Source organism: Oryzias melastigma, linkage group LG13 (genome assembly GCF_002922805.2).
Source record: "Oryzias melastigma strain HK-1 linkage group LG13, ASM292280v2, whole genome shotgun sequence".
Classification (NCBI taxonomy): Eukaryota; Metazoa; Chordata; class Actinopteri; order Beloniformes; family Adrianichthyidae; genus Oryzias; species Oryzias melastigma.
The window spans coordinates 18,104,286-18,121,016 of NC_050524.1; the positions used below are offsets into that span (position 1 = coordinate 18,104,286).

At 41.6% G+C, this 16,731-nt stretch overlaps 1 protein-coding gene across 1 annotated transcript; it reads right to left on the bottom strand.

The window, feature by feature from the left end:
- Positions 1 to 759: 759 nt before the first annotated feature.
- On the bottom strand, positions 760 to 16,633 carry mnta (MAX network transcriptional repressor a). Its single transcript, XM_024277776.2, has 6 exons — positions 16,295 to 16,633; positions 11,089 to 11,716; positions 10,769 to 10,810; positions 10,492 to 10,603; positions 4,254 to 4,446; positions 760 to 4,173 (listed from the first exon to the last, which is right to left on the bottom strand). The coding sequence occupies exons 1-6, from the start codon at positions 16,365 to 16,367 to the stop codon at positions 3,416 to 3,418; spliced, it is 1,806 nt and encodes a 601-aa protein (XP_024133544.1). The 5' UTR covers positions 16,368 to 16,633; the 3' UTR covers positions 760 to 3,415.
- Positions 16,634 to 16,731: the final 98 nt, after the last annotated feature.

The window sequence follows — 16,731 nt, forward strand, 5'->3', positions numbered from 1 at the left end:
GCTTTAAGACATCAAACATTTTTTAACACCACACACTTATTTTAGGACATAATATTTCAAATAGAAAGAACAGGATACCTAAATATGAGTGTTCATAGCCAATTTTACAATTTTTATAGACTATTTTTTTCCAGTGTGGAATGATTTTTGGATTTTAATTATTTAAATAATTAAAGTTCATTTTGATATTGTTTTCGCCTTTCTTGTTTTCTGCTTCTCCGATTCTCAATCGGAGAAGCAGAAAACCAGCAATTGTTCTGCCTTTCCTGGAGGGTGTTTCAGTTTGGCCACTAGGTGGCGATCACGCTATAGCATTATACCTTTTTCCAGAAGAAGAAGAAAGTATGAGCAAAGAAGGTACTTTAGACAACTTTAAAAAAAGTTTATTTTTGCCTGAGTATGTAAAGATATTTATTTAGTCCTCTACAGATTGATTATTGATCCATAAAGCTTAGATCCATTAATCGATTTTATCAACCCAGTCCTAATATATACTTTAAATTAAATTGTGTTTTAGAATAAAATGTTTTGAGATGAGAAAAGCTTTCTAAGCCAAATATTTTTTTAGGTTTAAATATGAATATTTCTTAAAAACAGGTCATCAAATCTCGAATTCTTTCTACAAATATAAACAAATCACAGGAAATTAAAGGTAGAACACAAACTCCAATAAAATATTAGATTGTGATTATATTAGTCCGCTTAGTGCTATATTTTTTTTCTTTTTTGCAATACAGTACTCAAAGAAAAAAGACAAAATTGAACATGTGCAAACATAAAACAATTTATTAAGTATATTTTTAATAGATTTTAAAGTTGAAATATTCTCCCAATCTCTTTAGATGATACAGTTTTATCTATATGCAGCCCAACATTTACAGGCTATATACACCTTGAACTTTCTCCATAGGGAAAACACACCAGTAAACTGTTACTTCTTCAAGTATATTTATCCCTGTTTGACTTTTAAACATTAGTTTTGCTGCAATAGGTTGAAAATACAACGTCCCACAATCATTTGCACAAAATCTGAAAGTGGGAAGAAAAAAAAAGGTTTCCACGAGAAACAAACCAACAAAAAAAAATCCCTGCTTCAATATTGCTTCAAAACAAAATATTAAAATGAAAAGGGCTGATACAATCTGAAGTAGCTGATTTTCAAATGAATAAGGGAAGAGGTCTAATGTTACCTCTTCTGACACAGCACTATACATGGTCCCAACAAAGGGGAGGGGTATAAAATTTACATTAAACATTATTCAGAAACAAGCAATAGTAAATTTTAAAATACAAAATCTCTTAAATGTTACATACTATAATAATGTTGTTTAAAAGAGGGTTCATCTCGAGTGGAGTGCTCTACTCCAAATCCTTCTAGAGATCAGTACATTCAGATTCATTCAGGAGAGCACAGCGTGCTGCCGTCCGGCTAAGTGCTAAGTTACCTGTAAGGAGACAGCAGAAAATGTTCACAGTGCTAGCTTTGATAAAGGACGCTCTTAAACTATTAAAAGTCTCTTTGCACCAGCCCCGCCCCCCCATAAATCCTTCAAAACCTTTGCCACAGTCACACGCATCAACGACCAGACCCAGTGGTTCTGAGTCGGGTTCTGAGCTTAAGATAGCACAAAATGAACAACATCACAGCATGCACTCACAGCATGCAGACACACACCATACTATCATCTGCCAAGAAATATACTTTACTAAACTTTATGGACCTCTGTATGTAAACCCAGGACTTGGCTCGTAGAGCAGGGGTGGGCAAACTACGACCTTAAACTATTTAATCTGTCCCGCCAAACTGGAATAAATGATATTGAGAATCCTTAGTAATGTTTTTATTTTCCCTGTTGTTCTGTGACACCAAGCGCAACATTTCTCTTGGACTGCATCCGGTCGACGCCATAGGTTAACATGATTACTCATCATTTCTATAAGAAGTACTTGTAAACAAGCCCTCATTCTGCCGTAATTCTGAATTATAGTCACAACACTTCATTTTCTACAACGGGTAAGCACTGAACTTGTAGAAATACTTTTGTCTTGTTTAGACTTCATTTATTGTGTGACAAGTAGGGCAGATCGGGGTTTGTCGTCACGATGACGTAATGTTTACAACACGGTGAAAACAGCGAGAACAGCGGAAAATAGGTTTTATCATCAAAAATGTACCGGACGCACTCGCATGACTTCCAGTGTAGGTCATTAATCGCCCCAACTTCACAAAAAGTGCTCTGGCTCGGCTCTTGACAAAAATTTGATGCCAACGAAACGGATACAGAGCGCAGGAGAGGCTGGACCGGACCGGATGTAGTGTGAGCCCGTGGAAAGTTTGGGTTATTTTCTGTGGGACCAAGTCATTGTGTGAATGTGTGCGTGAATGGGTCTGTGACTGTGAAGCGCTTTGGGCCCTCGAAGGAGGGTAGAAAGCGCTATACAAGTATACGCCATTTACCATTTAATTGACCCTAAAATGAGAAGAAAAGCCACAAACTTTGAAATAAAAACCTAAAAATGTTCTATTTTACAATAGATATATCGATTTACAATCTAAATTAAGGCATGGTTTTTGCATGTTATTTCTTTCTCTTTTGAGGTGGATTACCAAAACCAGCCATCTGCTCCTGGTTTGGTCCTCCTGTTCAATTTTACAACCTTTGTGGTCGACGAGTCAAAAAGTGAGCCCACCCCTGCTGTAGAGTCTACACGTTCCATGAATGAGAATAGATCTTATTTGGTAAAATGATTTAAACCTAAGTAGCAGCTGTGTTATTAAAAAAAAACTGCATTCTTCTCGTCTTCAAAAGTTTAAAAGAACAAATATTAATATTGACAAAATCTTGATTGTCATGAACCAAAACCAGACCAAGCTGCACATTATCTGTATTTTCTATCCATCCATCAGTGTTTCTTAACGTGAGGAGCCGCTCCGGGCAGAAGGGGGCGCTGTTGCGGTGCGCTCAGAACCCTGATGACTGCCGCTCCGGGCAGTGGTGGATTCCGCTCCGTGGTTTCCTTCCAGCCGGGCAGCATGTGCTGCTGCTGGAGAGGAGGAGCTCCACCGGTCACATTCTGAGTGTGCTGGAGGTCCAGCTCTCCTAAAACCTGCTCAGCTAGAGCCTGCAGAGGAGTCAGTGCAGCATGTTACTGTGTGAAACACTCCTGGGTCATCAGAACTGTGGTTTTGAATGACTAGACCCACAGAACACGACACGCCTGCTCGATCTCTAATGCGGTCAGCCAGCTTGTTAGGCTGGGGCTGACGGGCGTTTGTGTCTGCTGCCCCGTTCTGAATGATGATCAACCCCTCCAGTCCCACACATCTGGTGCACTAAGTTGAATGGCCTGATCGGAGCGTGGAGTTCCTCTCGTCGGTGTGGCGGTGGCGCCGTGGAGCACCTCATGGCAGTGTTCAGGTGAGCTTCAGAGTGCTGATGGGAAACGAGGACATAGTCACCATTGTCACGGGGTTGAGCACCGTCTGCCCCACCAGCTGCGGGGGGTGCGCCATCATTTGGGCCTGCTTTCCTACGATGGCGGCAGCTGCTTGGGGGGTGGTGGTGCCGTTCACCTGAGGGTGGGGGTGGTTCAGCGCGGAAGTGATATGACCCACCACGGCTGGCTGCGTTACAGACATGGGTTGGGGGTACAGGGCGGATAGGTGCTGGCTGAGGTGAGCCACGGGGTGCACAGTGATATGTCCGATGGGTTGGTGACTGGGGGTCAGCTGCACAGAACTAGTCGTGGAGGGGGCCAGCTGGGCGACATGTTTGGGACCCCCCGCGTGGATGACGTGGTTCACTGCCTGGATGACTGAGGGGTGGGACACTGACGCGTGGGCGATGACGGTTGGGTGCACGCTGGGTGGGGTTGCCATCTGAGCCTGGGTGGGCATTATGGGCTGGCTTACAGCGACCGGGCTCGACGTGGTGACTGTGAGGGTGAACGGGGCCGCGGGCTTCAAGGGCGGCTGGGGGGGAGCGGCTAGAAGAGTCTGCGGTTGGAGCAGGGGGACTTTGCTCTGGATGGAGTTGTGATGAGCGATGATGGAGGGGGCGGGAGGCAGTGTGGCAGTCTTGTGCAGCTCAGGTTTCATGTTGTGAGGCAGAGAGGGTAAGGCAGTGTGTGGTCTCTCTTCCTCTAGGTCTTCGTCCAGAATGTCTTCACCTTCTGCAACCGCAAACAAAGACGTTGAAACAACGAGTCTCGAGTGCGTCAGCTCAGAACAAATGGCCCCTCCCCCTTTTTACCTGAGGCTGTGGAAGTGGACACCTGATCCTCCTCTGGCTGCACGGTCTGTCGGAGGACACGCTCGATCTCAATCACGTCCATCCACTGGCTCAGCTCGTTCTTCAGGTCTGCTAGCCGCTGCTGGGTGGCGATCTTCTCTCTGGCTAGTCTCTCCATGTCGTGCTCGTACTCCTTCTCTTTGCGCTTCAACGTCTGGAATGATATCAAGAGAAAACAAAAACCCTTTTCAAAGTTTGCCACAAAATGCCCCTCACTGTCCATCACAGTAGAGCACAAGTGTCAAAGTTACATCCAGCCAATTCTAATGACCTCTAGCTTTCTTTTTGGACCACAGTGTATTACTCCATAAGGGTGTCATCATCCTCTCCCTCCCTCTCACTCATGGTCCAAAAAAAAAATAACTGGATAAAATAACTAAGGGCAAAACAAAAAGAAAAAAAATGATTTGATGTGTTTTTGCTAAAAGTACAAATTTCATTTTCAGGCTTTGTTTGTTTTTTCGTCAGCACGTTCATATTTTGGGTAATTTCAACAATATATATTTTATAGAGATAAAAATTTTTTGGCCGCAATTTTTCATAGAAAATTACAAAAAAAAGTAGGGAAATTTGAGTGTTTTTTCTTTAGACTTTTAGTTTATTTCCAACTTGTGTAATTTTGATAAAATATATATTTAATGGAGAGTAAAATGTAAGTTATTTAAGGTTGATTTACTCTGGAATAAAATTTCTGCCTATTTTTATTCATACTTATGCTAAAAAGTTACGTTTTTAAAGTTTTAAATATGTAGTTTTAGAGTGTTCAATAAATGTTTATCCTGTTCAGCCCGTGACCTAAGGTGCGTCTTGGATTTTGGCCCCTTGTGTGATTGAGTTTGACATACAGGATTAGAAACAGAAATCTGCTCAGACTGAGCAACAAATGTGCATTTTTAGTTTTTGATTTTTTTCTCCTCACTGAAAAATTGCAGTTTTTAAATCTTTAAATGTAGAGAATCTTTAAATGTAAAGTAAAATAAAGAGCCTCAGTTTTAAACTATGATCAGAGTGACAAAACCAGCTACAAACTTCTTACTGTAACCATAAAAACGATTTCTGTTTGTATTCACACACACAGGTTTTACCGTTCTGCAAAAACGAAATAAATGTGATGCTTTCAGTCAATCTAGAGCGACTACAGAGAGCAAAAATATCAGCTGGAGTTAAAGGAGGAAGAGAGCAGGCAGGAAAGTGGGAGGGGCTTCCTGGCAGTGACTCCAGGTGACCCAGTTTTACTGAAGCAGCTGACAGAGCTGGACTTCCTACAGCACGACGAGTTAAAGCACCAAAACTTCAATTTCAGTCCTTTCAGTAGCTCTGACTGTCTAAAGATATATTTTGCAGCTACAGAGCGGTACAAAATACAACATGGTCGTGGAGGGTTTTTAAACCAGGCGCATTAGTCAAAGTCAGCCGTCCTCCCATGCTCCATCGCCTTGCTTAGAGAAGTGACTGTGAAACTCGATGACTCAAGACCATAAAGCTGTTCTTCCCATAAGGTGGACTTCCTGTTAGTGTTCAAGCCTCTGTAAGTGTTCAGATTAAAACAAATGTATGTCTGTTTTCTCTCCTCTTTTTACCCCCAAACTGTGAGAATGCTTCCTGTGTTTTGTGCAGATGAGAACACAATGAGCGTGGACGCAAATAGCAAAAGCGGGACAACAGGCGGGTCCTGAGTGATTTGGCACCTGTCTGTCTACTCTTTATCCAGGATTAGAAATGCATCTGCACTTCTGCCGCTGCCCACCGGGGGGCCTCCATCACATCCCAAAAAGATTTTGTTCACATTATTGTTAAGTACTTTAAAGTACTTTTTGTCAGTGAATCTAAGTTTTTAGTTTGTGTCTTGTTGTTGTTTACTCCATCTGAAAACAGTTCACAGACCCGTAGTGATTTCTAACGTGCTCCTCGTGTCCAGTCCACTCCTGAGCTGCATCCATCAGTCTGAATGTAGTTGGCAGCATCTGTGTCTCCATACCCGGCACTGTCATGATGTAGCCCAAGCTGGTTGCCAGGGAAACTAGAGAAATCCTCCCTAGGTATCCTTGGTAACCTCAAACTAATGTACACTTTCTTTCACGCAAAAAGAAAAAAAAAAAAAAAGGTGGCGTTTAATTTCCTCTGACAATATGTGATTTTTTTTCCCTCAAACAGCTGTGAAAGGAGGATCAAGTAGGTCAGACTGCTTCTTTTTTTTTTCCACGCTCGGGTGTGTGGTTCAACAACAGTGTGCGTTTCAACCTGTGACTCATAGAGGGATGAGAAACGCTCCACAAAAACCCGATGAACTCTCCGTTTTACAGTAGCGGCCGCCGTTGTCATCTTTTTTGGAGCTATCGGAGATCAACCACATAACCCTGATAAATAAGCGTTAACAGATGGGCATGTCTTCATTATCCTGTTAATCGTGTCACCAGGTTGGCCGGCCAACAAGATCCCAAGAACCCTTTTGATTCCTCGCACATGACCATGTTCCCCCTGAGCAATCGCCGCCGCCTCCTCCCACAGGGATGAGACCTCAGCTCTGTTTGTGTGTAAAAATCTAGATTAGTGCCACGATAGGCTGAACTGTGTGTGTGTGTGCGTGCGTAGGCAAGGTAAACACGGCACAAGCTGTCACAAGCAATGCGAGTGCTGAGCACATGGCCTCGCCGAAAACAAGAAGGGGAGGGCTGCAGAGGGAGCATTACAAGCTGTACTCTGCAGTGCACGGCTGGCGTCTCTTAAAGGGCCAGCAGCTGAGCGGGCCACGTTGCAGACACGCTCCTCCACCCGCACACAGGTCTTGTGACGCTGGCGGCCATAAACCCCCGTCTCTTTCTAGCAGGGTTTCACGTGGTTCCTGAGTTCAACAATTAAACGCCTGTCTGGGTTCTAAACTGGGGGGGGGTACCTTTGCACATGATTCATCGAGTTTTTATAAATCATAGCTGACCTATTTAACAAACCTTCGAAACAAGCAAGTGTTTGAAAAGTTAAATGAAATTCAATTAATATGAATTTTTGTTTAGCATTTCAGTTAGATCAGACTGGAGGTGCAGAGGAAACGAGGCGGGAGTGGAGTAAGCTGAGCCCTGTTTACCGCCCCCCCCCCAGCCTGGTGGTACAGCGAGTCCTGCCTGTTGCCGAGCTGGGCGGGGGCTGAGCGCAGGAAGAGAGGGTGGGGGTGACGTCACGCAGTTCAGGGTAGCCATGTGCTTGCCGCTCATGTGGCCTTAAAAGCTCAAGAGGGGCAGGGCACAGCGAGGGAGGGGGGAGCAGAGCGCGAAGGCATCAGGTCTTATTTTACAGCTTTCTACGCTACGGGCTGAAGGAGAGAGACTTTATTTAGGGTGAAACCCACAAACACTCCTCTGTTTAGCAGAGAAACATGATGCACTATAATCTACGTAAACTTTCTTCATATAAATGCTGAGTCATGGTCAGCTTAGGTGCAATGAACGCTTTAAAGTTTATTTAGCAAGTGAAAAAAACCATGCAGAGGAAAGGAAATGCTGGGTTGCCAGGTTATTGTCAGTCAAGAGGTGGACGGGACGCAGGGTTAACCCACTGTGACTCACTCGTCTTCTACCTGAAGTTCCTGTCTGTTTCGCCACTCCGTCACAAAGTCAATGGAAAAAGCCACCAGTGACTAAAGTCTTTTTCACCACACGAGATAAACAACTGTCTTTGTCTCTCTGAAGGGATGTCAATCACGAGAACATTTTCAGTTTTAAGGGTGTATTCCGACTCAGTTCACCTAATTTGGTCTCGATCAGGTCATGAACCATGTGTATTCAAACTGTTTTGAACTAAAACTTGTAAACAAAAACACATGACTAAAGATCTCTTCAGTCATTGGCTAGGAATTATAGAGGCGGGGGAAAGCAACAAGTGAAACAATACTGGAAGTCGTAAGCTTTCCAATCCTTGTCGGTATAGTTCACTTATTCAAACTCTATATTTTGTTGATAGATTTTAAACGTCTGTATCAACATCATGTACAAAACTCTTTACTGCTACTTTGGTACGGTGGGGGCTGCAAGGCTGTTAATAAGGAGACGATTGCTATGAACGTATGATGATAGGTATCTATGACATAAATTGTCTTCAAAACAAGAAGTCAAAATCCCGTTGACTTCTATTGAGAAAAAAACAGCTACTACTCAATCCTTCTATTTCTCAGAATAACCATTCTTGCTGTGAAACATTTTCATTAACATCCTTTTTCTAATCCCATTTTTTTCATGTATTTTTTCTTTATTGCAAGTTATTCAAGTTATAAGCTGACCAATCAGATGGCTCAGTAAAAGCATGTGGCCCACCTCAAACATTTGATTGTCCCGAGCCGCTTTCAGTGAAGGGGGTGTGGACTTCGAACAAGCTCGCTCCTGATTGGCAACAGTAGTTACCATAGTTGCTCAGACCGACTTAAACCAATCACTGTCATCTACTTGCTGCAGAAAAATGGCGACTGAATTGGCTTTATTTTGCTGGAGCCAGAGATAAGGTTGACATCACAGCTGCTCTGTCCACCTTTATATACAGTCAATGGCTGTGACCTGCAGAACATGTGAGGGCCGACAGGAACTTCTACAAGTGAAGATCTTTACGTGAAAGTTTTCTGTTTATGTCTAATCCAGCCCTCTTTCCTGGTGGTGATGGGTGAAAAATAAAAGAAAGCCAATTTCCCAGTTGAACAGAGCGACACAACAGGTTGCAGAATCATAGAGAGGGAAAGTGGGTGTTGAGCTCTGCAACCCATCTAGTCCTCCCCCCTCAGAACCTAAAGCCAGGAGAGAAGCCACATTGAAGCTTCTCGGTCAACAAAACTCAAACAATGTTCTGTTATTAAGGACACCAAGAAACAGAGTCACTTCTTTCATGAGCTACAATCTGAGGATACTAGAAGTGTACCAAGTATTAGAAGAACATGAAACACTTACTACACAAACCCACTCTCACTGTAGCTGTACCACAAACTCAGCTCCAGTTCTCGCTGTACGCAACAATCAAACGTGGCCAGCTGTGGACCTTTGACTGTTTACAACAAACGTCCAATCAAGCACATGCTGAGTCATGACAGCACTGAGAGAAACACACTAAACAATGGAACGAGTTACTGTACAGTCTGAACACGAACCAGACAGAACCAGAACCAATCACGATGCTCGACTCTTTCATACTGTACCAACTAATAAACATATGTTCCTGTGCAGATCAAAATGTAAAAAACACTAATCTAACCATCCAAAAGAATGAGCTATTTTAATACTAAACAGCTTAAAGTGTTCAGTGCCATTTTTTCTTTTAAAAGTTCTGAAAATAATGGTTCAAATATGCTCTTTTGTGACGTTTTGTTAAGTAATCACTAAAAAGAATCCTAATCTGAATTTACAAATACTTTACAAACAAATGCAACAAAATATTAAAAATTGTATATTTTTTCTATTATTTTAATTTTATTTGACCAAATAAAAGATATAAAAATTAATAAAAACTCTAATCAAAAAGTATGTTTGCAACACAAACAATTTGAACCCATTGATGCCTATTGATGAATTATTTAGCACTTAATTAATAAAAAAAAAATACTTCATAGCTGGAATTAAATTCAGGCATCAAGGGGTTACACACACTTTCACCCCGATTTTTGTTTTTTTTGTTTTTTGTCTTTAATTAGGTTTTTAAAAATACATTTTAAAATGATGAACGTTTAAGTGTATTAGAACGAGTGTTTGTGTGAGTTCATGGCAACATCATGGATTATGTCTGATCTGAAATACACAATAATCAATTTAAAAGTCCCACTCCAATCTGTGGCCAATAGTTATGATTATGTCATTTTTAGGGGAAAAAAGTGTTATTTTCTAAAATATAGTTTCAGCAGAGCTGCATTAAAAATTTGCCTCAGAGTTGTGGGTGGAGCCATTGGCCCGGAAGTAAGCCTCCACTGATCTCCCATCATCCCTTTGTTTGCGCTCTTACCTGCTAGCTTAAAGTCCCTCACAACTCTAAGCCAACAATGGTAGAGTTATCCAGCAATATAGTTTTGAGACAGATGCCAGCTCACACCAGGAAAACGAAAACGTTCATGGATCTATTTGTCTGCAATCTTATCCGGTTTTAATCCTAAATACTTTTATGAAAATGAAAATATTACAAGAACATGCTAAGAATACAATTTTCATTGGAGTGGGTGTTTAAGCCATTCATGTACCTGGATGTATCTCAGTGCACTCCTGAGGACACTCAGGTTGGAGGTTTTCTTCTCGTCGATGTTTGGGACGTTCTTCTTCAGTGTTTCGAAGCACTCCTTCAGGTGCGCCCGTCTGTCGGAGGCGGACATGAAGACAGCTGTCATTCTGTTCCACTACTGTGTCATTCAAATGTTTGCTTGGTACGCGTTTGTCAAATAGCTCAACGTACAGACACTTTAGTCAAATTCCAGAGAAACTTTGACACGTGAAACAAAAATGAGAACACGTTGGACGCACCTGTTCTTCTCCAGCTTGTTGTGTACTTCTCTTGTGCCTGCCCTGCAACAACACAGACAGCATAGATGATGATGTTCTAAGAGAGGACAAGAAATGATTCAAATCTAGTCAAATGGGACATTTTTAAAGCAGAATTGTATCAGTTTTGCTTCTTAACACCAAATTAAAAAAAGACTAAGTGACCTTTTCAGTCTACTAGCAATGCATTCAAATCATACATTTTCTTGTGGTTTTAGATCTATGTTTGAATTCTTTTTTGTGATTACAAAAGATAAATTCATTTTAGACCAGCTGGAGGAGGTGAAGTGCTTTACTCTTACCCCCCAGGCCTCTTCTTATAGTCCAGCTGGCGGCCATCATCGGTAGGACTGCCCCGGCTGATGGGGCCGTTCTGAGGGGGTGAGGACTGAAACACCGGCCCTGAGGGGGGGAGCAGAGCCAGCTCCTTTGGGGCGGAGACGATCGGGCCGGGATAGCTCTGAAGCAGGGGTTGGTGCGTCTGCTGCTGCACTTTAGTGTTGTTAGCTTGTTGGGCGATGAGCTGGGGGTGGTTTTCCTGAATCAGCCGCCTGTGGCTTCCGGTCACCGCCGAGGGTGGGAGGTCAGCTTTGGGCTGGGAGGAGCAGAGCAAAGCGGCGGCACTTTGCTCCTGGGGGGACTGGGGGTCTCTCTTGGGGGACGCGAGTGGAGGAGCAGCCGGAGGTGAAAGCGTGGCAACGGGCAGAGGGAGAGCGCCTATGGGGTTGGGAGTGACCACGGGGATGGGGATTACGGAAACAGGCACGGACGGGAGAGGCAGGGACGGCGGCGTGGGTACCGGGCGGCACTCGGGGCGACGCTCCTCCACTTTGGAGACATTGTTGACATGATTTGTTGAGTTGTAGTTTACATCGCAGAGCCTGAACTCAGTCCTCTTCTGCAGACACAGCTTTTCCTTAAGATCTTCCTCTGTGGGAGAAACCAAGACGGGTCAGTAGAACAAACCCAAAATCCTCCAGGTGCTGTGATACCCCTTAGAATATTAATATTAGTTTTTTTTACTTAGAGAAGAGGCAAAAAAGTTTTTTTAAAGACCCACCCAATGAAAATCAAGTAGAAATAACCTTAAAAAAAACAAACTTTTTGATTTTTGCTAAAAACAACAATCATAATTAAAAGACCACTGGGAGCAATTTTACAATAGAAAAAAAATATATAATTAGAGTGTGACTTTAAAGTGGTGGATTAAAAGGTCATTTTTCATTTTAAGGGGATCACTTTTTCTGCCCCTCCACAGACTCCAGAACGTGAAGCCTTAACGGAGAAGCATCAGGAACGAAATCCCCGTCAGTCACACTGACCATGCCGGGAACCGGAGTACATGTCAGCTCGACATTCAATAACAGCCAGAGGCACTCCTCACTACACAGCTATTTTGGTCCACTCTAACAATGTGGAGAATTTATGATGTGGCAACATTTTGGAAGCACTAAAAACATTCAGTCACGTTAGTTAGAATGTTTTACTGTAAAAGAAGCCTCTGCTTGATGAAGAGTGAATAACTCCTACAGCAAGCGCCATCATGACACTAACTTCATAATATATGAATGCTGTCAGGAGAAAGCTGCCGTTGCCATGGTAGCACTGCTCTTCAGAAGTGTTTGGATGTTAGTTTGTTGATTGATGTCATCATGAGGGGGATCGGGACACTGCGGTGTGTCACAATCGCTCTGCAGAGCTGCAGATTTGTTCTTTTGAATGCAGGCAACAAGATAAACACCCTTTTCTACAGAATGATGTTGTTTTGGAAGCCGTGATGCTCCTCTATCTGTTTATTAGATTACACAGTTTAATAGCTAACTAGTTCAATACCTTCAAAACCTCCCAGTGAACTGAGTTCATTTGTGTCTAACTGACTTGATTCCTCTCAGTTTTTTTTTTTTTTTTAGTTCCATTGGGTGTTGATCTGATTTTGTATGGAGGCAAAATTTTAAAGGGCCAATACCATGAAAAATCAACTTTTTTAAGTGTATTAAAATGTTTGTACTTCACTAAAAACAACCTCAAAGTGGCATTTTTGATCCGTTCACGGATTTCTGAGTATTCCTCTAAAAACCTGAGCACCAGCTCCAACCAATACACAAAAACATGCGGGTCCTCACAAGCTGATGTCACTAATTAAGAAAATGCCCTTTTAGGAAGAGTTTGTGCTGCCGGTACCAACCCAAATCTAACACAAACACCCAATTCCTCCGCTCAGCTAGTAGTGATCAGCCGCTAACTTTGACGCTCAGTTAGCGGTACTCAGCCTCTAGTTTCGCTGCTCAGCTACCAGAATCATCCGCTAACTTTGCTGTTCAGCCTCTAGCTTCGCCGCTCAACAGCTAGCTTCACTGATCACTTAGCGGTGCTCTGCCGCTAACTTTGCCGCTCGGCTAGCAGGTGATCAGCCGCTAATTTCACCACTCAGCAAGCTGTGCTCAGCCTCCTCTAGCTTCGCCGCTCAGCTAGCCCCAGCCTTTGCTACAACCAGTACACTGATGGCCGAGGCTTCTAACGGCAAATATTCGTCTTCATTCAAAAGATAAGATTGTCTTTGTTTTCGTGGGAGAAACGCAGACATAATGCTAAGGCCGGCTCTAAGACGACATCATGAAATCAAGAAGCGAAAGGAAGTAACTCGGAGATTCACGTGTCTTACTTCGGGTTAGGAAAAAACTCACGGAAAGAACTCATATTTCATAAATAAGTCGTTCTTTATTATGCCAAAAGGTAGCATATATGATCATATATGGACATAGTTTACTCTGACAGACTTTAGAAAAGCATAGTATAGGCCCTTCAAAGTAAAAAAAATATATATTTTTTTCATCAATCTGAGAATTAAGCATTTATTGAATACTGTTTTTTTTTTAGTTTAATCAGTTCCTGGTATTACCCAACATTTCGGAGTGACCATTTAGGGCGAGTCTTCAGTCTTTCTCACTCTAAACTAAAAATAACCAAAAGTTCAGAAAACAAGCATCACTTTACTCTAAAAAACATGGAATCAAGATAGATAAATGTATCAATTATAATAATAAAAAATATATATTTCTGGATCTGAACAGCAACTGCATCACATGTAGAAGTTCTTATTGTAAAATATTAACACGTGAAGTGGTGATTTTACCCTAAATAAATCTCTTCAGAGTGAAAATAACGAGCAGAAAAAGAACAAGATGTTCTAATGACTGGACCGAGCTTTTGTAAGAGGTCACACATGACAGCCGAGCGATCACTTAGAACTTTGATGTGAACCCTGGGAGGAAAAAAAGGAAATATGTGAAAAGCTTAAAACGGATTTTCTTTAGGCGTTATATAACTGCAGCAGCACACAGAAACACTGGCCTAGTTTCTTCCCCATAGTGACCTGCTCTACAGTAGCAGAGGAGGAGGGACAGACGGGGGAGGACTTTGCTTTCCCAATGCAGGAAGACAGGAGGTGCTGAGAGGAGACAGGCAGGAGCTCTCACTCTTGGCCTGATCCGTCTGCATATATGACATTGTGACCATTGTGCCTCTATGCAAAACTGACAGTCATTTGACTGCAGCTGCATGTAAAGAAAGTGTTTGAACAGAAATTCACTAAAAGAGCTATTTGGTCTGGTTACTGTCCAAAACCCAGCAAAGAGCTGTCTAAGAAATATATACTATATGTTAATGTGGCCATTTATAATTACTATATATTTACAATCATTGAATTATACCAGTATTACATTTTTCCACAACTTTTTACTTTTGACTTTTCAAAATAAAATACATCCTGTCTAAGCCATACATCAATTTAAATTCTGAGTGTGACTTTAGTGCGTCTTCTACTATCAAAAGTAAGCATGTCAACACTGGTGTAGAATCCTATTTTTTTGTCTATACATTTACGTTCTTTAACAACAACAGACAAGATTGCACAGCATAAATTGGAACATGTGCTTAACTAACTAACTTAATATTTATTTAAATTGTTGGCATTTGTCTTGCCACATGAGGCTCTGAAGCCTCAAGTTGCAAACCCCTGATTTAGCCCAAAAGAAAACTGTTTTTTTCCCCAACTTGATTAATAAACAAATTGAAGTGAAAACCTGTAAATATCTTTGTTTTTCTACTTTTATCTAATATTAGTCTCCATGTGTGGACCAAAATTCTGGAGGAGTTTGTATCCAGGACAAAAAATATACGTAGATACCCAAAAGTTAAAAAATATTTACAAATCAACTGATCAATAACTGTAAAACTATCGTTATTACATTATTTGGTATAATGACAATAAATCTACAGATTTTTTCATTCTTATTTTATATTATTTTATAATTTTAAAAGCTCCCTTTGTAAACATGTGTCAGTTTTATTATTATTGTTTTGGTTATTACTATTGTTCTTGTTATCTACCATATTGTGCCATGTTGACTGCAGTTTATTATTAACATGTTTGGCACAAATTTTAATCAATATCTTTTTTAAGTTGGAGTTAAATACAAACTGCAAGAACAATCTGTATTTTTCTGTCATTTAATTGAAAAAAACTATGGTATTTATTTTTCTAAGCACAGGGTTTTTTTTTATCTGCAGTACAACATTCACAAATCCACCTGTGAGCTGCAGATGACTGACCCAGACTCACAACAGTAGTGAGTCATCGCTTTCATAAACAATCTTTGGGAGGGGTTGCCCGCCGCGCACGTGGTGACAGGGGCGGGGTAAGAATTATCTTAAAAATCTCGGGGCGTGGCTTACAGAAAGCACGTCATAGACAGACACTGAAAGCCTCCATGAGCCCTGAACGAGGAGTTTGTTATGTTGTTTAGATTTAGGATACTAAAGTAGTCACGCAATTGTTTGTTAAAACTGCGATAACTATGTTTGACCAACCAAAGATCGTGGAGGGGACAGATGCACGTGTAGGTGCCGATAAAGGGTGTCAGGTCATCACATTAAATGAGTCTGGAATGCCTCGCGCCACCGCCCATTATCACCCCTTTAGGTTATGGTTATTTATTCATAAATATTTGATTTTGTTTGATCATAAACATGTAGTAACAGAAAGGAAAACCGTATAAAACCCATAAGAGACGCCATGGAGCGTGCTGCTCATGAATGCAGCAGGTTTCAATGCAGTAACCCCTCGACACTGCAGCAAGATCTCCTATTTAAGCGCTACTTTGATTTAACATTTGATTTCTATTTAAGGAAACAAGCTCAATTTAACCACATATAACATATTTATAAATAGATAAAATAAAAAAAATAAAATAGTGAGATACGAAAGTAAAACTAAAATGTCAAAGCGTTTTACACAACCCACTCAACCATTTCTGTCATTTTCATTCCCGCGGGATGCACACAGGTTCTCTACTAGTCTTTTAAAAATAAAAATATTTTAAAAGCTCACTTAAAAATATCTGACATATTTTTCAAGTTAACAAGTTTTACCAACCGGTGTTTCTATCATTTTATTTAGAGTACTAAATATGCATACATTTCCCCGTAATAAAAATATTAATAACTTACCACGTGTCTTCTGTTGTTGCTGGGCTTGCAGTTCCAAAAACTTGGCAGCTTCCAGGAGCGTTTCGATGCTCATTTCTGACCTGTAAGGAAGAAAACGCTGAATTTGTCTAAGAAAAACCAGGACCGCGACTGCAGTTTACACGGAGAGAGGTTCCCGGTCCAAAGCTGGAAAAAAGGGTAACAGGATCCCCCTCCTTCCTCCTCCTTCCTCCTCCTCCTCCTCAGAAGCAGAACTCACATACGTGGGGGAGTTACGAACAAGATGGCGCTCAAAGTAGTATGAACAAACACGGGCTGTGAGTCACGCACTGTCCGCCCCGCCCTGCTTTCGGCGGGAAGGAGGCAAAACCCGGAGGGAGACTCGGACGGTGTTACCGCTCTAACGTCTGACCTACAGAAAATACAAAGCTACTACTATTTTATAAAATTATATTATA